The sequence below is a fragment of the Pseudophryne corroboree genome, chromosome 7 (genome assembly GCF_028390025.1).
Source record: "Pseudophryne corroboree isolate aPseCor3 chromosome 7, aPseCor3.hap2, whole genome shotgun sequence".
Classification (NCBI taxonomy): Eukaryota; Metazoa; Chordata; class Amphibia; order Anura; family Myobatrachidae; genus Pseudophryne; species Pseudophryne corroboree.
Window position 1 is genome coordinate 515,941,675 of NC_086450.1, and position 23,856 is coordinate 515,965,530.

General features: G+C 49.7%; 1 protein-coding gene across 1 annotated transcript in view; it reads right to left on the bottom strand.

Moving 5' to 3' along the window:
• The window catches only part of TMEM265 (transmembrane protein 265), a 38,303-nt gene extending 20,011 nt beyond the window's left edge, over nucleotides 1-18,292 (bottom strand). Inside the window, exons 1-2 of the mRNA XM_063932530.1 lie at nucleotides 18,042-18,292; nucleotides 3,975-4,214 (exon numbers count right to left, since the gene is read on the bottom strand). Of these exons, the coding sequence (XP_063788600.1) occupies nucleotides 3,975-4,214; nucleotides 18,042-18,065 (264 nt within the window). The 5' untranslated portion in view covers nucleotides 18,066-18,292. The remainder of the gene's footprint in view (nucleotides 1-3,974; nucleotides 4,215-18,041) is intronic.
• Between the last annotated feature and the right edge of the window lie 5,564 nt (nucleotides 18,293-23,856).

The following is a 23,856-nucleotide window of genomic DNA, read 5'->3' on the forward strand; positions in this document are numbered from 1 at the left end:
TCCGTCAGCTTCCAAGTTGGCTCAAGTATTCATACAAGAGATCTTCCGACTCCACGGTCTTCCTGAAGAAATTATCTCAGATCGAGGAGTTCAATTCACAGCCAAATTCTGGCGAAGTTTATGTCAAGTCCTCCAAGTCAAGCTAAAGTTTTCCACGGCTTACCATCCTCAGACCAATGGTCAAACCGAGAGGGTGAATCAGGACTTGGAGGCCTTCCTCCGCATCTATGTGTCCTCCTCTCAAGATGACTGGGTTCAATTACTTCCCCGGGCCGAGTTCTGTCATAACAACCAGTATCATTCTTCATCTGCTTCAACACCATTCTTCACTAACTTTGGATTCCACCCTAAAGTCCCTGAGTTCCAACCGCTTCCAGCAACATCTGTTCCCGCAGTGGATATCACCTTGCATCAGTTTGCCAATATCTGGAAGAGCGTACGATCAGCTCTGCTCAAGGCATCGTTCAGGTACAAGAAGTTTGCGGATAAGAAGCGTCGAGCAGTTCCTGCTCTCAAGGTGGGTGATCGGGTATGGTTATCCACGAAGAATTTGAGGTTAAGAGTTCCCAGTATGAAGTTTGCACCTCGCTATATCGGTCCTTTCAAGATTGAACAAGTCATCAATCCTGTTGCTTACAGACTCCAGTTGCCTCCCTTCTTAAAAATACCCAGGACATTCCATGTTTCCCTGTTGAAACCGCTGATCTTGAATCGGTTTCATTCCTCACTTCCTCCAACTCCGAAAGTCCAAACTCAACGAGGCGTTGAGTATGAAGTGGCCAAGATCCTGGACTCACGTCACCGTTACGGTCAACTACAATATCTTATTGACTGGAAGGGTTATGGTCCTGAGGAACGTTCATGGACCAATGCTTCTGATGTCCATGCTCCTGCCTTGGTCCGGAGATTCCATTCCAAGTTTCCTCAAAAGCCAAAGAAGTGTCCTGGGGCCACTCCTAAAGGGGGGGGTGCTGTCACGATCCGGGTATCTGGACGCCATTTCTTACCCATCAGATGCCTCCTAAGGCTGGCTCAGCGCTCCAGGACCGGATCCCATCTGTTATCCTGATGTGTACATTCCTGTATCCTCTCCTGAAACTCTGGGACGCTGTCACAGTAAACGCCATATTACACCTGGCATGGCGTCTCCCGCGGCCTCCGCCGCCGTCCCTGAACTTCTGCATGCAGAGTGTCTGAGTGGCGATTACGTCAGCCGCGGCCTCCGCTGTGTCCGCGTGGTTGGATGTGCATCTGTCAGCCTGGCGCCTCCTGTCTCCGGTGGCCGGCGCCGCCATTACTGTTTTCATTACCACATGGATTACAAACCAAACTTCCCTCCAAGTGTCTGCATGGGCGCAGCCATCTTGGATTCTGTCAGCTGATCATTTCCACCAATCTGTTCTCAGTATTGATAATCTGCATAATTGCCTAGCCAATCCCTTCCTTGCTGCAGGTATAAATACACTGTGCCTGAGCAAGGAAGGCGTCAGTGCTTTGGTTGTCAAACCTAGTTCCTGTTTGTCTCTCTCCTGTGATTGTCTTCCAGGTTCCAGCTCCTGTCTCAAGACTTCCACCATAGAGACCCGCACCAGCATTCCACCTGCGGTGTAGCCTGACTCTCCAATCCATTGTGGATTCATCTGTTTCCAGCTACAACATTACCTGCTTCCAGCTCAGCTTCCAGCAGAGTACAGCTTCCCTTAAAGGGCCGGTGTCCTTTCTACACTTTACCACTCTCCACCGGTATTATTATTTCTCCGCTCTCAAGTTCTACATTTCAGTTCATATTTCATCGCTCCCAAGTTCATTTATTATTTAACTGGTTCCAGCCAGTATCCACTCCGTGCTAACGACAGTCTGGTTCCAGCCAGTATCCACAGCAGCTGTTTTATCTTCAGCAACCCAGCTTTTCCTGGAACACCAGCTGGCACAATCCTGGGTTATCTCCATTGCTACAGTCGGGCCTGGTAAGGACTTTCCATCTAGAAGATCATAAGAACTATCTCACACTACCAGTGCCCTGTGGCTCCTGCCATCCTGTAGTACCCAGGAACTGTATTTATTCTTTGCTGACTTTTACGTTTTCTTTTACTGCTGCTGTGTTGCGGAGTTGTCATAATAAACATCATTGACTTTTATCCAAGTTGTCGTGGTCACGCCTTCGGGCAGTTATTATTCATGTTACTTACATGTCCAGGGGTCTGATACAACCTCCCAGGTTCCGGTACATCTCAGCCCCTACAACTGGGGCTGCCTCCCGTCAGCTCAGGCCCTCAGTTGTGACAATCACATGGTAAGAGCAGAGTATAGGGTTGGGCAGATCAGGAGATGAGGGAGAGAGGAGAGCTGGTTAGATTGGGACGATGAGATGATCACATGGTAATAGCAGAGGGTAGGGTTGGGGCAGATCAGGGGATGAGGGAGAGAGGAGAGCTGGTTAGATTGGGACGATGAGATGATCACATGGTAAGAGCAGAGGGTAGGGTTGGTGCAGATCAGGGGATGTGGGAGATAGGAGAGCTGGTTAGATTGGGATGATGAGATGATCACATGGTAAGAGCAGAGGGTAGGGTTGGGGCAGATCAGGAGATGAGGGAGAGAGGAGAGCTGGTTAGATTGGGACGATGAGATGATCACATGGTAAGAACAGAGGGTAGGGTTGGGGCAGATCAGGGGATGAGGGAGATAGGAGAGCTGGTTAGATTGGGACGATGAGATGATCACATGGTAAGGGCAGAGGGTAGGGTTGGGGCAGAACAGGGGATGTGGGAGATAGGAGAGCTGGTTAGATTGGGACTATGAGATGATCACATGGTAATAGCAGAGGGTAGGGTTTGGACAGATCAGGGGATGTGGGAGAGAGGAGAGCTGGTTAGATTGGGATGCTGAGATGATCACATGGTAAGAACAGAGGGTAGGGTTGGGACAGATCAGGAGATGAGGGAGAGAGGAGAGCTGGTTAGATTGGGACGATGAGATGATCACATGGTAATAGCAGAGGGTAGGGTTGGGGCAGATCAGGGGATGAGGGAGAGAGGAGAGCTGTTTAGATTGGGACGATGAGATGATCACATGGTAAGAGCAGAGGGTAGGGTTGGGGCAGATCAGGGGATGTGGGAGAGAGGAGAGCTGATTAGATTGGGACGATGAGATGATCACATGGTAAGAACAGAGGGTAGGGTTGGGGCAGATCAGGGGATGTGGGAGATAGGAGAGCTGGTTAGATTGGGACGATGAGATGATCACATGGTAAGAGCAGAGGGTAGGGTTGGGGCAGATCAGGGGATGAGGGAGAGAGGAGAGCTGGTTAGATTGGCATGATGAGATGATCACATGGTAATAGCAGAGGGTAGTGTTGGGACAGATCAGGGGATGAGGCAGAGAGGAGAGCTGGTTAGATTGGGACGATGAGATGATCACATGGTAAGAGCAGAGGGTAGGGTTGGAGCAGATCAGGAGATGAGGGAGAGAGGAGAGCTGGTTAGATTGGGACGATGAGATGATCACATGGTAATAGCAGAGGGTAGGGTTGGGGCAGATCAGGGGATGAGGGAGAGAGGAGAGCTGGTTAGATTGGGATGATGAGATGATCACATGGTAAGAGCAGAGGGTAGGGTTGGGGCAGATCAGGAGATGAGGGAGAGGGGAGAGCTGGTTAGATTGGGACGATGAGATGATCACATGGTAATAGCAGAGGGTAGGGTTGGGGCAGATCAGGGGATGAGGGAGAGAGGAGAGCTGGTTACATTGGGACGATGAGATGATCACATGGTAAGAGCAGAGGGTAGGGTTGGGTGTTTGGGGCAAATCAGGGGGAGAAGGTGTGGTGGTAAGATTTGAGGAATTTAGGCTGAGAGGAGAGTCAGGGTAGATGAGGATAAGATGGGGTGAGGTGAGGACAGAGTAGAGTCCTATACCCAGGAGAGGGAGGGCTAGAAGAGGGCACTAGGATGAGATGACATAGCTGTACTTACCCGCAGAGCAAGGATTAATGCTTTAATGCCGATACAGGAGACTCCACACACAATACTCATTATAGCCAGTCTGCGGAGGCTGCAGGAGGAAAAATGTCGACAATGCGTCTCTCCTGAGTCTGATGGACTTTGCTGATTGAAGCCTGAAGGTTGCTGGGAGGGATCATGTTTGTCGATAAGTACCTTGATCTCCTCTACTGATCCATTCTGCAGTGTCTGCTCACCACTGGCTGCCAGTATCTAGATAGGATAATACAGAACGTGTGAGGTGAGCAATAAATGTATGAAGTGGAGCAGAGAGCAGCCCGTGTACATAGCGTGTCCTTATTGTATGTAGATTACAGTTACAGTCAGGACTAGCTGTCCTTGTCTATGTCCCCTAGACATTATACCGGCAGTGCCTGTCCCCTCACCCCTCTAACATTATACCAGCAGTGCCTGTCCCCCCTAAAATTATACCGGCAGTGCCTGTCCCCCCTAACATTACACCGGCAGTGCCTGTCCCCCCTAAAATTATACCGGCAGTGCCTGTCCCCCCTAAAATTATACCGGCAGTGCCTATCCCCCCTAACATTACACCGGCAGTGCCTGTCCCCCCTAAAATTATACCGGCAGTGCCTGTCCCCCCTAACATTACACCGGCAGTGCCTGTCCCCCCTAACATTACACCGGCAGTGCCTGTCCCCCCTAACATTACACCGGCGGTGCTTGTACCCCCCTAACATTATACTGACAGCGACTGTGTCCCCCTAACATTATACCGACAGCGACCGCGTCCCCTAAACATTATACCGACAGTGCCTGTCCCCCCACCCCCAACATTATACTGACAGCGACTGTGTCCCCCTATCATTATACCGGCAGTGCCTGTCCCCCCACATTATACCGGCAGTGCCTGTCCCCCCTAACATTATACCAGCAGTGCCTGTTCCCCCACCCCCCCCAATATTATACCGACAGTGCCTGTCCCCCCTAAAATTATACCGGCAGTGCCTGTCCCCCCTAACATTACACCGGCAGTACCTGTCCTCCCACCCCCCTAACATTACACCGGCCGTGCTTGTACCCCCCTAACATTATACTGACAGCGACTGTGTCCCCCTAACATTATACCGACAGCGACCATGTCCCCTAAACATTATACGAGCAGTGCCTGTCCCCCCCCTAACATTATACCGACAGCGACCATGTCCCCTAAACATTATACCGATAGTGCCTGTCCCCCCACCCCCAACATTATACTGACAGCGACTGTGTCCCCCTAACATTATACCGGCAGCGACTGTGTCCCCCTAACATTATACAGACAGCGACTGTGTCCCCCCCTAACATTATACAGACAGCGACTGTGTCCCCTTAACATTATACAGACAGCGACTGTGTCCCCTAAACATTATACAGACAGCGACTGTGTCCCCCTAACATTAAACTGACAGCGACTGTATCCCCCTAACATTATACTGACAGCGACTGTGTCCCCCTAACATTATACAGACAGCGACTGTGTCCCCTAAACATTATACAGATAGCGACTGTGTCCCCCTAACATTATACAGACAGCGACTGTGTCCCCTAAACATTATACAGATAGCGACTGTGTCCCCCTAAACATTATACAGATAGCGACTGTGTCCCCCTAAACATTATACAGATAGCGACTGTGTCCCCCTAACATTATACAGACAGCGACTGTGTCCCCCTAACATTATACTGACAGCGACTGTGTCCCCTAAACATTATACCGGCAGTGACTGTGTCCCCCTAACATTATACCGACAGCGACTGTGTCCCCCTAACATTATACCGACAGCGACTGTGTCCCTCTAACATTATACCGACAGCGACTGTGTCCCCCTAACATTATACCGACAGCGACTGTGTCCCTCTAACATTATACCGACAGCGACTGTGTCCCCCTAATATTATACCGACAGCGACCGTGTCCCCTAAACATTATACAGACAGCGACTGTGTCCCCCTAACATTATACCGACAGCGACTGTGTCCCCCTAACATTATACCGACAGCGACTGTGTCCCCCTAATATTATACTGACAGCGACTGTGTCCCCCTAACATTATACCGACAGCGACTGTGTCCCCCTAACATTATACAGACAGCGACTGTGTCCCCCTAACATTATACCGACAGCGACTGTGTCCCCCTAACATTATACCGACAGCGACTGTGTCCCCCTAACATTATACCGACAGCGACTGTCCCCCCTAAACATTATACCGGCAGTAACTGTGTCCCCCTAACATTATACCGACAGCGACTGTGTCCCCTAAACATTATACCGACAGCGACTGTGTCCCCCTAACATTATACAGACAGCGACTGTGTCCCCCTAACATTATACAGACAGCGACTGTGTCCCCCTAACATTATACCGACAGCGACTGTGTCCCCCTAACATTATACCGACAGCGACTGTGTCCCCCTAACATTATACCGACAGCGACTGTGTCCCCTAAACATTATACCGGCAGCGACTGTGTCCCCCTAACATTATACAGATAGCAACTGTGTCCCCCTAACATTATACCGACAGCGACTGTGTCCCCCTAACATTATACAGATAGCGACTGTGTCCCCCTAACATTATACCGACAGCGACTGTGTCCCCTAAACATTATACAGATAGCGACTGTGTCCCCCTAACATTATACCGACAGCGACTGTGTCCCCCTAACATTATACCGACAGCGACTGTGTCCCCCTAACATTATACAGACAGCGACTGTGTCCCCTAAACATTATACAGACAGCGACTGTGTCCCCCTAACATTATACCGACAGCGACCGTGTCCCCTAAACATTATACAGACAGCGACTGTGTCCCCCTAACATTATACCGACAGCGACTGTGTCCCCCTAATATTATACCGACAGCGACCGTGTCCCCTAAACATTATACAGACAGCGACTGTGTCCCCCTAACATTATACCGACAGCGACTGTGTCCCCCTAACATTATACCGACAGCGACTGTGTCCCCCTAATATTATACTGACAGCGACTGTGTCCCCCTAACATTATACCGACAGCGACTGTGTCCCCCTAACATTATACAGACAGCGACTGTGTCCCCCTAACATTATACCGACAGCGACTGTGTCCCCCTAACATTATACCGACAGCGACTGTGTCCCCCTAACATTATACCGACAGCGACTGTCCCCCCTAAACATTATACCGGCAGTAACTGTGTCCCCCTAACATTATACCGACAGCGACTGTGTCCCCTAAACATTATACCGACAGCGACTGTGTCCCCCTAACATTATACAGACAGCGACTGTGTCCCCCTAACATTATACAGACAGCGACTGTGTCCCCCTAACATTATACCGACAGCGACTGTGTCCCCCTAACATTATACCGACAGCGACTGTGTCCCCCTAACATTATACCGACAGCGACTGTGTCCCCTAAACATTATACCGGCAGCGACTGTGTCCCCCTAACATTATACAGATAGCAACTGTGTCCCCCTAACATTATACCGACAGCGACTGTGTCCCCCTAACATTATACAGATAGCGACTGTGTCCCCCTAACATTATACCGACAGCGACTGTGTCCCCTAAACATTATACAGATAGCGACTGTGTCCCCCTAACATTATACCGACAGCGACTGTGTCCCCCTAACATTATACCGACAGCGACTGTGTCCCCCTAACATTATACAGACAGCGACTGTGTCCCCTAAACATTATACAGACAGCGACTGTGTCCCCCTAACATTATACCGGCAGTGACTGTGTCCCCCTAACATTATACCGACAGCGACTGTGTCCCCTAAACATTATACCGACAGCGACTGTGTCCCCCTAACATTATACAGACAGCGACTGTGTCCCCCTAACATTATACAGACAGCGACTGTGTCCCCCTAACATTATACCGGCAGCGACTGTGTCCCCCTAACATTATACCGACAGCGACTGTGTCCCCCTAATATTATACCGACAGCGACCGTGTCCCCTAAACATTATACAGACAGCGACTGTGTCCCCCTAACATTATACAGACAGCGACTGTGTCCCCCTAACATTATACCGGCAGCGACTGTGTCCCCCTAACATTATACCGACAGCGACTGTGTCCCCCTAATATTATACCGACAGCGACCGTGTCCCCTAAACATTATACAGACAGCAACTGTGTCCCCTAACATTATACAGACAGCGACTGTGTCCCCCTAACATTATACCGACAGCGACCGTGTCCCCTAAACATTATACCGACAGCGACTGTGTCCCCCTAACATTATACCGACAGCGACTGTGTCCCCCTAACATTATACCGACAGCGACTGTGTCCCCCTAACATTATACAGACAGCGACTGTGTCCCCCTAACATTATATTGACAGCGACTGTGTCCCCCTAACATTATACCGACAGCGACTGTGTCCCCTAAACATTATACCGGCAGCGACTGTGTCCCCCTAACATTATACCGACAGCGACTGTGTCCCCCTAATATTATACCGACAGCGACCGTGTCCCCTAAACATTATACAGATAGCGACTGTGTCCCCCTAACATTATACAGATAGCGACTGTGTCCCCCTAACATTATACAGATAGCGACTGTGTCCCCCTAACATTATACCGACAGCGACTGTGTCCCCTAAACATTATACCGGCAGTGACTGTGTCCCCCTAACATTATACAGACAGCGACTGTGTCCCCCTAACATTATACCGACAGCGACTGTGTCCCCCTAATATTATACCGACAGCGACTGTGTCCCCCTAACATTATACCGACAGCGACTGTGTCCCCCTAACATTATACCGACAGCGACTGTGTCCCCCTAACATTATACAGACAGCGACTGTGTCCCCCTAACATTATACCGACAGCGACTGTGTCCCCCTAACATTATACCGACAGCGACTGTGTCCCCCTAACATTATACCGACAGCGACTGTCCCCCCTAAACATTATACCGGCAGTAACTGTGTCCCCCTAACATTATACCGACAGCGACTGTGTCCCCCTAACATTATATTGACAGCGACTGTGTCCCCCTAACATTATACAGACAGCGACTGTGTCCCCCTAACATTATACCGACAGCGACTGTGTCCCCCTAACATTATACCGACAGCGACTGTGTCCCCTAAACATTATACAGATAGCGACTGTGTCCCCCTAACATTATACCGACAGCGACTGTGTCCCCCTAACATTATACCGACAGCGACTGTGTCCCCCTAACATTATACCGACAGCGACTGTGTCCCCCTAACATTATACCGACAGCGACTGTGTCCCCCTAACATTATACCGACAGCGACTGTGTCCCCTAAACATTATACCGGCAGCGACTGTGTCCCCCTAACATTATACAGATAGCAACTGTGTCCCCCTAACATTATACCGACAGCGACTGTGTCCCCCTAACATTATACAGATAGCGACTGTGTCCCCCTAACATTATACCGACAGCGACTGTGTCCCCTAAACATTATACAGATAGCGACTGTGTCCCCCTAACATTATACCGACAGCGACTGTGTCCCCCTAACATTATACCGACAGCGACTGTGTCCCCCTAACATTATACAGACAGCGACTGTGTCCCCTAAACATTATACAGACAGCGACTGTGTCCCCCTAACATTATACCGGCAGTGACTGTGTCCCCCTAACATTATACCGACAGCGACTGTGTCCCCTAAACATTATACCGACAGCGACTGTGTCCCCCTAACATTATACAGACAGCGACTGTGTCCCCCTAACATTATACAGACAGCGACTGTGTCCCCCTAACATTATACCGGCAGCGACTGTGTCCCCCTAACATTATACCGACAGCGACTGTGTCCCCCTAATATTATACCGACAGCGACCGTGTCCCCTAAACATTATACAGACAGCGACTGTGTCCCCCTAACATTATACAGACAGCGACTGTGTCCCCCTAACATTATACCGGCAGCGACTGTGTCCCCCTAACATTATACCGACAGCGACTGTGTCCCCCTAATATTATACCGACAGCGACCGTGTCCCCTAAACATTATACAGACAGCAACTGTGTCCCCTAACATTATACAGACAGCGACTGTGTCCCCCTAACATTATACCGACAGCGACCGTGTCCCCTAAACATTATACCGACAGCGACTGTGTCCCCCTAACATTATACCGACAGCGACTGTGTCCCCCTAACATTATACCGACAGCGACTGTGTCCCCCTAACATTATACAGACAGCGACTGTGTCCCCCTAACATTATATTGACAGCGACTGTGTCCCCCTAACATTATACCGACAGCGACTGTGTCCCCTAAACATTATACCGGCAGCGACTGTGTCCCCCTAACATTATACCGACAGCGACTGTGTCCCCCTAATATTATACCGACAGCGACCGTGTCCCCTAAACATTATACAGATAGCGACTGTGTCCCCCTAACATTATACAGATAGCGACTGTGTCCCCCTAACATTATACAGATAGCGACTGTGTCCCCCTAACATTATACCGACAGCGACTGTGTCCCCTAAACATTATACCGGCAGTGACTGTGTCCCCCTAACATTATACAGACAGCGACTGTGTCCCCCTAACATTATACCGACAGCGACTGTGTCCCCCTAATATTATACCGACAGCGACTGTGTCCCCCTAACATTATACCGACAGCGACTGTGTCCCCCTAACATTATACCGACAGCGACTGTGTCCCCCTAACATTATACAGACAGCGACTGTGTCCCCCTAACATTATACCGACAGCGACTGTGTCCCCCTAACATTATACCGACAGCGACTGTGTCCCCCTAACATTATACCGACAGCGACTGTCCCCCCTAAACATTATACCGGCAGTAACTGTGTCCCCCTAACATTATACCGACAGCGACTGTGTCCCCCTAACATTATATTGACAGCGACTGTGTCCCCCTAACATTATACAGACAGCGACTGTGTCCCCCTAACATTATACCGACAGCGACTGTGTCCCCCTAACATTATACCGACAGCGACTGTGTCCCCTAAACATTATACAGATAGCGACTGTGTCCCCCTAACATTATACCGACAGCGACTGTGTCCCCCTAACATTATACCGACAGCGACTGTGTCCCCCTAACATTATACCGACAGCGACTGTGTCCCCCTAACATTATATTGACAGCGACTGTGTCCCCCTAACATTATACCGACAGCGACTGTGTCCCCCTAACATTATACCGACAGCGACTGTGTCCCCCTAACATTATACCGACAGCGACTGTGTCCCCCTAATATTATACCGACAGCGACTGTGTCCCCCTAACATTATACCGACAGCGACCGTGTCCCCTAAACATTATACAGACAGCGACCGTGTCCCCTAAACATTATACAGACAGCGACTGTGTCCCCCTAACATTATACAGACAGCGACTGTGTCCCCCTAACATTATATTGACAGCGACTGTGTCCCCCTAACATTATACAGACAGCGACTGTGACCCCCTAACATTATACCGACAGCGACTGTGTCCCCCTAACATTATACTGACAGCGACTGTGTCCCCCTAACATTATACAGACAGCGACTGTGTCCCCCTAACATTATACCGACAGCGACTGTGTCCCCCTAACATTATACTGACAGCGACTGTGTCCCCCTAACATTATACAGACAGCGACTGTGACCCCCTAACATTATACCGACAGCGACTGTGTCCCCCTAACATTATACTGACAGCGACTGTGTCCCCCTAACATTATACAGACAGCGACTGTGTCCCCCTAACATTATACTGACAGCGACTGTGTCCCCCTAACATTATACAGACAGCGACTGTGTCCCCCTAACATTATACCGGCAGTGACTGTGTCCCCCTAACATTATACAGACAGCGACTGTGTCCCCCTAACATTATACTGACAGCGACTGTGTCCCCCTAACATTATACAGACAGCGACTGTGTCCCCCTAACATTATACCGACAGCGACTGTCCCCCCTAAACATTATACCGGCAGTAACTGTGTCCCCCTAACATTATACCGACAGCGACTGTGTCCCCTAAACATTATACCGACAGCGACTGTGTCCCCCTAACATTATACAGACAGCGACTGTGTCCCCCTAACATTATACAGACAGCGACTGTGTCCCCCTAACATTATACCGGCAGCGACTGTGTCCCCCTAACATTATACCGACAGCGACTGTGTCCCCCTAATATTATACCGACAGCGACCGTGTCCCCTAAACATTATACAGACAGCAACTGTGTCCCCCTAACATTATACTGACAGCGACTGTGTCCCCCTAACATTATACCGACAGCGACTGTGTCCCCCTAACATTATACCGACAGTGACTGTGTCCCCCTAACATTATACCGACAGCGACTGTGTCCCCCTAACATTATACCGACAGCGACTGTGTCCCCCTAACATTATACCGACAGCGACTGTGTCCCCCTAACATTATACCGACAGCGACTGTGTCCCCCTAACATTATACAGACAGCGACTGTGTCCCCCTAACATTATACCGACAGCGACTGTGTCCCCTAAACATTATACCGACAGCGACTGTGTCCCCTAAACATTATACCGACAGCGACTGTGTCCCCTAAACATTATACCGACAGCGACTGTGTCCCCCTAACATTATACCGACAGCGACTGTGTCCCCCTAACATTATACAGACAGCGACTGTGTCCCCCTAACATTATACCGACAGCGACTGTGTCCCCCTAACATTATACCGACAGCGACTGTGTCCCCCTAACATTATACAGACAGCGACTGTGTCCCCCTAACATTATACCGACAGCGACTGTGTCCCCCTAACATTATACCGACAGCGACTGTGTCCCCCTAACATTATACTGACAGCGACTGTGTCCCCCTAATATTATACAGACAGCGACTGTGTCCCCCTAACATTATACAGATAGCGACTGTGTCCCCCTAACATTATACCGACAGCGACTGTGTCCCCCTAACATTATACAGACAGCGACTGTGTCCCCCTAACATTATACCGGCAGCGACTGTGTCCCCCTAACATTATACCGACAGCGACTGTGTCCCCCTAATATTATACCGACAGCGACCGTGTCCCCTAAACATTATACAGACAGCAACTGTGTCCCCCTAACATTATACCGACAGCGACTGTGTCCCCCTAACATTATACAGATAGCGACTGTGTCCCCCTAACATTATACCGACAGCGACTGTGTCCCCCTAACATTATACAGACAGCGACTGTGTCCCCCTAACATTATACCGACAGCGACTGTGTCCCCCTAACATTATACCGACAGCTACTGTGTCCCCCTAACATTATACAGACAGCGACTGTGTCCCCCTAACATTATACCGACAGCGACTGTGTCCCCTAAACATTATACCGACAGCGACTGTGTCCCCTAAACATTATACAGATAGCGACTGTGTCCCCCTAACATTATACTGACAGCGACTGTGTCCCCTAAACATTATACCGACAGCGACTGTGTCCCCCTAACATTATACCGACAGCGACTGTGTCCCCCTAACATTATACAGACAGCGACTGTGTCCCCCTAACATTATACCGACAGCGACTGTGTCCCCCTAACATTATACCGACAGCGACTGTGTCCCCCTAACATTATACAGACAGCGACTGTGTCCCCCTAACATTATACCGACAGCGACTGTGTCCCCCTAACATTATACCGACAGCGACTGTGTCCCCCTAACATTATACTGACAGCGACTGTGTCCCCCTAATATTATACAGACAGCGACTGTGTCCCCCTAACATTATACAGATAGCGACTGTGTCCCCCTAACATTATACCGACAGCGACTGTGTCCCCTAAACATTATACAGATAGCGACTGTGTCCCCCTAACATTATACCGACAGCGACTGTGTCCCCTAAACATTATACAGACAGCGACTGTGTCCCCCTAACATTATACCGACAGCGACTGTGTCCCCCTAACATTATACCGACAGCGACTGTGTCCCCTAAACATTATACAGATAGCGACTGTGTCCCCCTAACATTATACCGACAGCGACTGTGTCCCCTAAACATTATACAGACAGCGACTGTGTCCCCCTAACATTATACCGACAGCGACTGTGTCCCCCTAACATTATACCGACAGCGACTGTGTCCCCCTAACATTATACCGACAGCGACTGTGTCCCCTAAACATTATACCGACGGCGACTGTGTCCCCCTAACATTATACCGACAGCGACTGTGTCCCCCTAACATTATACCGACAGCGACTGTGTCCCCCTAACATTATACCGGCAGCGACTGTGTCCCCCTAACATTATACCGGCAGCGACTGTGTCCCCCTAACATTATACCGACAGCGACTGTGTCCCCCTAACATTATACCGACAGCGACTGTGTCCCCCTAACATTATACCGACAGCGACTGTCCCCCCTAACATTATACCGACAGCGACTGTGTCCCCCTAACATTATACCGACAGCAACTGTGTCCCCCTAACATTATACCGACAGCGACTGTGTCCCCCTAACATTATACAGATAGCGACTGTGTCCCCCTAACATTATACCGACAGCGACTGTGTCCCCTAAACATTATACAGACAGCAACTGTGTCCCCCTAACATTATACCGACAGCGACTGTGTCCCCCTAACATTATACAGATAGCGACTGTGTCCCCCTAACATTATACCGACAGCGACTGTGTCCCCCTAACATTATACCGACAGCGACTGTGTCCCCCTAACATTATACCGACAGCGACTGTGTCCCCTAAACATTATACAGACAGCAACTATGTCCCCCTAACATTATACCGACAGCGACTGTGTCCCCCTAACATTATACCGACAGCGACTGTGTCCCCCTAACATTATACCGACAGCGACTGTGTCCCCCTAACATTATACCGACAGCGACTGTGTCCCCCTAACATTATACAGACAGCGACTGTGTCCCCCTAATATTATACCGGCAGCGACTGTGTCCCCCTAACATTATACCGACAGCGACTGTGTCCCCCTAACATTATACCGACAGCGACTGTGTCCCCCTAACATTATACCGACAGCGACTGTGTCCCCTAAACATTATACAGACAGCAACTGTGTCCCCCTAACATTATACCGACAGCGACTGTGTCCCCCTAACATTATACCGACAGCGACTGTGTCCTCCTAACATTATACCGACAGCGACTGTGTCCCCCTAACATTATACCGACAGCGACTGTGTCCCCCTAACATTATACCGACAGCGACTGTGTCCCCCTAACATTATACCGACAGCGACTGTGTCCCCCTAACATTATACAGACAGTGCCCGGGTTCCCCTAACATTATACAGACAGCGACTGTGTCCCCCTAACATTATACTGACAGCGACTGTGTCCCCTAAACATTATACCGACAGCGACTGTGTCCCCCTAACATTATACCGACAGCGACTGTGTCCCCCTAACATTATACCGACAGCGACTGTGTCCCCCTAATATTATACCGACAGCGACTGTATCCCCCTAACATTATACTGACAGCGACTGTGTCCCCTAAACATTATACCGACAGCGACTGTGTCCCCCTAACATTATACCGACAGCGACTGTGTCCCCCTAACATTATACCGACAGCAACTGTGTCCCCCTAACATTATACCGACAGCGACTGTATCCCCCTAACATTATACCGACAGCGACTGTGTCCCCCTAACATTATACAGACAGCGACTGTGTCCCCCTAACATTATACCGACAGCGACTGTGTCCCCCTAACATTATACTGACAGCGACTGTGTCCCCCTAACATTATACTGACAGCGACTGTGTCCCCCTAATATTATAGACAGCGACTGTGTCCCCCTAACATTATACAGATAGCGACTGTGTCCCCCTAACATTATACCGACAGCGACTGTGTCCCCTAAACATTATACAGATAGCGACTGTGTCCCCCTAACATTATACCGACAGCGACTGTGTCCCCTAAACATTATACAGACAGCGACTGTGTCCCCCTAACATTATACCGACAGCGACTGTGTCCCCCTAACATTATACCGACAGCGACTGTGTCCCCTAAACATTATACAGATAGCGACTGTGTCCCCCTAACATTATACCGACAGCGACTGTGTCCCCTAAACATTATACCGACAGCGACTGTGTCCCCTAAACATTATACAGATAGCGACTGTGTCCCCCTAACATTATACCGACAGCGACTGTGTCCCCCTAACATTATACAGACAGCGACTGTGTCCCCCTAACATTATACCGGCAGCGACTGTGTCCCCCTAACATTATACCGACAGCGACTGTGTCCCCCTAACATTATACCGACAGCGACTGTGTCCCCCTAACATTATACCGACAGCGACTGTGTCCCCTAAACATTATACAGACAGCAACTGTGTCCCCCTAACATTATACCGACAGCGACTGTGTCCCCCTAACATTATACAGATAGCGACTGTGTCCCCCTAACATTATACCGACAGCGACTGTGTCCCCCTAACATTATACCGACAACGACTGTGTCCCCCTAACATTATACCGACAGCGACTGTGTCCCCCTAACATTATACCGACAGCGACTGTGTCCCCCTAAACATTATACAGATAGCGACTGTGTCCCCCTAACATTATACCGACAGCGACTGTGTCCCCCTAACATTATACCGACAGCGACTGTGTCCCCCTAACATTATACCGACAGCGACTGTGTCCCCCTAAACATTATACAGATAGCGACTGTGTCCCCCTAACATTATACCGACAGCGACCGTGTCCCCCTAACATTATACCGACAGCGACCGTGTCCCCCTAACATTATACCGACAGCGACCGTGTCCCCCTAACATTATACCGACAGCGACTGTGTCCCCCTAACATTATACAGACAGCGACTGTGTCCCCCTAATATTATACCGGCAGCGACTGTGTCCCCCTAACATTATACCGACAGCGACTGTGTCCCCCTAACATTATACCGACAGCGACTGTGTCCCCCTAACATTATACCGACAGCGACTGTGTCCCCTAAACATTATACAGACAGCAACTGTGTCCCCCTAACATTATACCGACAGCGACTGTGTCCCCCTAACATTATACCGACAGCGACTGTGTCCCCCTAACATTATACCGACAGCGACTGTGTCCCCCTAACATTATACCGACAGCGACTGTGTCCCCCTAACATTATACCGACAGCGACTGTGTCCCCCTAACATTATACCGACAGCGACTGTGTCCCCCTAACATTATACCGACAGCGACTGTGTCCCCCTAACATTATACCGACAGCGACTGTGTCCCCCTAACATTATACAGACAGTGCCCGGGTTCCCCTTAACATTGTATAAACTGACAGTACCCAAACCCCCCTAACATTATACCAGCAGTGCCTGTGTCCCCCCTAACATTACACTGGCAGTTCCTATGACCCCCCACCCCCCTCAACAGTATTCCGGCAGTGCCTGTGTCCCCCCTAGCATTGTTCCGGCAGTGCCTGTGTCCCCCCTAGCATTGTTCCGGCAGTGCCTGTGTCCCCCCTAGCATTGTTCCGGCAGTGCCTGTGTCCCCCCTAGCATTGTTCCGGCAGTGCCTGTGTCCCCCCTAGCATTGTTCCGGCAGTGCCTGTGTCCCCCCTAGCATTGTTCCGGCAGTGCCTGTGTCCCCCCTAGCATTGTTCCGGCAGTTTCTGTGTCCCCCCTAGCATTGTTCCGGCAGTGCCTGTGTCCCCCCTAGCATTGTTCCGGTAGTGCCTGTGTCCCCCCTAGCATTGTTCCGGCAGTTCCTGTGTCCCCCCTAGCATTGTTCCGGCAGTGCCTGTGTCCCCCCTAGCATTGTTCCGGCAGTGCCTGTACCCCGGAATATATATTATGTATCACTATATGACTGGGGGATAATGTATCAGGGACAGATAAAATGTAATCTCTGTGTAAGAAGCCTTTACCCCACTTCCTCCTGTATCTGAGCAGCTTGATGCATTCCACCCTCCTCCAGGCAGGACACCATGTTACACAGACCCAGGTGACCGAGGCGACTCTCCCACCCTCTCACCTGTAGCTCCTGTGTCTCAGGCATCTTCTGTCCGGGGTGCTGACATCCTGCAGTGTGTGTCCGGAGAGCTGCACTCGGGTATCGCAGTGTAGGTGTGGAGTGGGCGGACTCTCAGTGACTCAGTCAGGTATGATATACCTGCAGCAGCTGTGCTTCCCCTCTGACTCGCAGGGCTTGGAATGAAGCTACATTCCACCACCGGCCCATCCCTCTGGCTGGGAGCAGACGCTTTGTATGGGTGTTGTGGAATGTTGTGTGTGTATCGGTGTGTTATTATTACCGAGGCACTTTGTGAATGACGTCAGAGTCTGGATACAGGGCGTCTCATCCAACCAGCCAGAGATGGTGGATAATTACAGCATATATAATAAGGAGACCTGCGTTCATATATCACTTATCTAGTATTATATTCAGTATCGTTCAGTCTGGTACATTGCTGGCCATGTGACGCACCATCAGACCTTCTCCTACAGTATATGGATGTGCTAGACTCGCATACTGTAGACAGAAGTACTTTCCCATCGTACAGTTGTATAGAGAGGATCAGCAAGGAACAGTCCTAGCTGCGGCCTCTCACACATACGTACTGATATTTACTGTGACCATCCCACTTTCCACCTGGGGGCCGCCACGTATATTTGCTGAGGCCGTAGTGAGAGCACAAATAGGCGATACCCAGCAGAATATGCAGACTTTGCTGGTGACGGGAAACTCTTTCTGTCCGTTATCCCTCCTAGCCCCCACCGATGTAAAAGCCTCACAACACCCAGATGTCTTGCAGGAAATCACAAGCAGACTTTACAGCGCCATCCCAGAGTGTGGCCCGGGGCCCTTGCTCTACGGCCCAGGTCCTTTGCTCTACGGCCCAGGTCCTTTGCTCTACGGCCCAGGTCCCTTGCTCTACAGCCCAGGTCCTTTGCTCTACAACCCAGGTCCCTTGCTCTACGGCCCAGGTCCCTTGCTCTACGGCCCAGGTCCCTTGCTCTACGGCCCAGGTCCCTTGCTCTACAGCCCAGGTTCCCACTCCCTTGCTCTACGGCCCAGGTCCCTTGCTCTACAGCCCAGGTCCCCACTCCCTTGCTCTACGGCCCAGGTCCCTTGCTCTACAGCCCAGGTCCCCACTCCCTTGCTCTACGGCCCAGGTCCCTTGCTCTACGGCCAAGGACACATTTACATACTGGAATTTCCCACCCAATCCCTGCATTGGACTGAGGGATAGAAAAGGACTGCAAATGAGAGTTTGTGCTCACTTTGTCCTTGTGGCACAACAGTTGCAGTTGGTCTATGAGTCTTTGGATCCTACCAGGGTCCAGGCTTATAGGCAGCCAGCCTGCCAACAGTAACCTTTATTCAATAGGGAAAGCCCAGTGGTATGCAGTCAAAGCGTGTACTCTACCGGGAGTCTTCAGCGGCTCCTCCGACATAGTGTATCAGCAAAACTTCTGAATCCCTTCAGCAGGTCATTGACCGTGCTCTGTAAAGTGACTCGCACATCCTTCATCCCAAATTGCATGGACTTAAACTGAAACATGCCACATAAGGTGATGGTTCTTGAGCCTCAGGGGCTCATTGGTATCAGTCAAAACCACTCATTAAAGTAAAAATTTGAGATGTACTTTGCTCCTGTCATCTCATCTAACAAGGCATCAACGCAGGTAAAGGAGTAGGCATTATATTTGGTCATCTTGTTCAACCAGTGGTAAGCTGCACAAAACAACATTGTCCGTTTCTTCTTGGGAACCAATACAACGGAAGTAACCCGGGGGCTGTTGGGGCGCGGAATTACACTTCGCACTAATATCACCTACACCTTGTTGTAGAGTCCCCTGTGCCTCTGGTGATACCCGATACGTGGGTTCCCAAATCGGCTTATGCTCACCAGTGTCTGTGTGGTGTGTATGTAAGGAAGTCAGGACGGGCTTCTTACTGATCTGGGCATCAAAGGATCACATCACTGACTCTAGATGTTCCCTCTTGAGGCAACCAAGTTCATTGCTCCAGCGGACTTCCTCTACACCATGCTACTTCTGGCATCCACAAGGTCAAGAAATGGATCATTTCCTCGTTTCTCCATTGGTCAGCAGCTACCAACTCCATAAGCTCCTGGTATGCCTTCAACGTATTTACATGGTAGGTGTGCTGCCTCCTACCATTGCTATCAAATGACACCACATAAGTGATGCCACTTAGGCATTTTGAGACCAGGGGGGTAATTCCAAGTTGATCGCAGCAGGAAATTTTTTAGCAGTTGGGCAAAACCATGTGCACTGCAGGGGAGGCAGATATAACATGTGCAGAGAGAGTTAGATTTGGGTGGGTTATTTTGTTTCTGTGCAGGGTAAATACTGGCTGCTTTATTTTTACACTGCAATTTAGATTGCAGATTGAACACACCCCACCCAGATCGAAGTCTCTCTGCACATGTTATATCTGCCTCCCCTGCAGTGCACATGGTTTTGCCCAATTCCTAACAAAACTCCTGATGTGATCAACTCAGAATTATGCCCCATGCACGGTCCCGCTCATGGAGCCTGGAGCTTTTTTTGACACATGGCATCATACCAAGTTTTCTGCATGGTCTGCACTTTCATAAGATTTGCTTGTCTGACATTCTGGGCCAGAAGAAGTTTGGAGTCAGGCACTTCAGTGTTCAGTCCCTTCCCTGGTAGCCCACCCAAGGGATTTTGTGCGCAACTGACATCAACTTAGGAACTTGCGGCATAACTGGCCTTTCCCCTTCTGCCTTGGCTACATCATGCATAGTTTATAATCACTGCATGCATGTCACCCACATTTAGGGCTGCTTCCAGAGATTCCCCAGGCTGGCTTCTCATCCCAATCGGCTCCTGTCCAGGGACCTCATGCCTGCAATGCCCCATACTGCCTTAAGGGCAGGGCAACTTCTAGGGCTGGGCGAACCGTGCAATTGCACAGGGCACCTGCGGTCAGTATATCTGCCGCAGTACTACATGAGGTCTGGCCATCCGCATGGAATACTTGTGAAAATGTCCTTCCCAAAATGGCTGCCACCTCAGAGGCAACAATCGTGATGGATGTTAGAGGACCAGTAGCACCTCTAGTAACAGGAAAAGGTGGAGGTGCAAACAGCGGTTCCTGGAAGCACCGGGACCAGTGACCCACTGGGAAAATGCTGCAGTGACCGCAGGCTCCAAACAGGGGGCAGCATGAAACCCCTGATGAGCAGCTGGTTTAAAAGTTGGTGTTGCCTTACCTTGTGGCATATTGTGTAAGGGGCGTAACTGTGTGGGGCATATTGTGTAAAGGCATTACTGTGTGGGGCATATTGTGTAAGGGACATTACTGTGTGGGGCATATTGTGTAAGGGGCGTAACTGTGTGGGGCATATTGTGTAATAGGCATTACTGTGTGGGACATATTGTGTAAAGGCATTACTGTGTGGGGCATATTGTGTAAGGGGCATTACTGTGTGGGGCATATTGTGTAAAGGCATTACTGTGTGGGGCATATTGTGTAAAGGCATTACTGTGTGGGGCATATTGTGTAAGGGGCATTACTGTGTGGGGCATATTGTGTAAAGGCATTACTGTGTGGGACATATTGTGTAAAGGCATTACTGTGTGGGGCATATTGTGTAAGGGGCATTACTGTGTGGGGCATATTGTGTAAAGGCATTACTGTGTGGGGCATATTGTGTAAAGGCATTACTGTGTGGGGCATATTGTGTAAAGGCATTACTGTGTGGGCCATATTGTGTAAGGGACATTACTGTGTGGGGCATATTGTGTAAGGGGCATTACTGTGTGGGACATATTGTGTAAAGGCATTACTGTGTGGGGCATATTGTGTAAGGAGCATTACTGTGTGGGGCATATTGTGTAAGGGGCATTACTGTGTGGGGCATATTGTGTAAAGGCATTACTGTGTGGGGCATATTGTGTAAAGGCATTACTGTGTGGGGCATATTGTGTAAAGGCATTACTGTGTTGGGCATATTGTGTAAGGGGCATTACTGTGTGGGGCATATTGTGTAAGGGGCGTAACTGTGTGGGGCATATTGTGTAAGGGGCGTAACTGTGTGGGGCATATTGTGTAAAGTCATTACTGTGTGGGGCATATTGTGTAAGGGACATTACTGTGTGGGGCATATTGTGTAAGAGGCATTACTGTGTGGGACATATTGTGTAAAGGCATTACTGTGTGGGGCATATTGTGTAAGGGGCATTACTGTGTGGGGCATATTGTGTAAGAGGCATTACTGTGTGGGACATTGTGTAAAGGCATTACTGTGTGGGGCATATTGTGTAAGGGACATTACTGTGTGGGGCATATTGTGTAAGGGGCATTACTGTGTGGGGCATATTGTGTAAGAGGCATTACTGTGTGGGACATATTGTGTAAAGGCATTACTGTGTGGTGCATATTGTGTAAGGGGCGTAACTGTGTGGGGCATATTGTGTAAAGGCATTACTGTGTGGGGCATATTGTGTAAAGGCATTACTGTGTGGGGCATATTGTGTAAGGGGCATTACTGTGTGGGGCATATTGTGTAAGGGGCATTACTGTGTGGGGAATATTGTGTAAAGGCATTACTGTGTGGGGCATATTGTGTAAAGGCATTACTGTGTGGGGCATATTGTGTAAAGGCATTACTGTGTGGGGCATATTGTGTAAGGGACATTACTGTGTGGGGCATATTGTGTAAGTGGCATTACTGTGTGGGGCATATTGTGTAAGAGGCATTACTGTGTGGGACATATTGTGTAAAGGCATTACTGTGTGGGGCATATTGTGTAAGGAGCATTACTGTGTGGGGCATTTTGTGTAAGGAGCATTACTGTGTGGGGCATATTGTGTAAGGGGCGTGACTGTGTGGGGCATATTGTGTAAGGGACATTACTGTGTGGGGCATATTGTGTAAGGGGTATTACTGTGTGAGGCATATTGTGTAAGAGGCATTACTGTGGGACATATTGTGTAAAGGCATTACTGTGTGGGGCATATTGTGTAAGGGGCATTACTGTGTGGGGCATATTGTGTAAGGGGCATTACTGTGTGGGGCATATTGTGTAAAGGCATTACTGTGTGGGGCATATTGTGTAAAGGCATTACTGTGTGGGGCATATTGTGTAAAGGCATTACTGTGTTGGGCATATTGTGTAAGGGGCATTACTGTGTGGGGCATATTGTGTAAGGGGCATTACTGTGTGGGGCATATTGTGTAAGGGGCGTAACTGTGTGGGGCATATTGTGTAAGGGGCGTAACTGTGTGGGGCATATTGTGTAAGGGGCGTAACTGTGTGGGGCATATTGTGTAAAGGCATTACTGTGTGGGGCATATTGTGTAAGGGGCATTACTGTGTGGGGCATATTGTGTAAGGGGCATTACTGTGTGGGGCATATTGTGTAAAGGCATTACTGTGTGGGGCATATTGTGTAAAGGCATTACTGTGTGGGGCATATTGTGTAAAGGCATTACTGTGTTGGGCATATTGTGTAAGGGGCATTACTGTGTGGGGCATATTGTGTAAGGGGCATTACTGTGTGGGGCATATTGTGTAAGGGGCGTAACTGTGTGGGGCATATTGTGTAAGGGGCGTAACTGTGTGGGGCATATTGTGTAAGGGGCGTAACTGTGTGGGGCATATTGTGTAAGGGTCATTACTGTGTGGGGCATATTGTGTAAGAGGCATTACTGTGTGGGACATATTGTGTAAAGGCATTACTGTGTGGGGCATATTGTGTAAGGGGCATTACTGTGTGGGGCATATTGTGTAAGGGGCATTACTGTGTGGGGCATATTGTGTAAAGGCATTACTGTGTGGGGCATATTGTG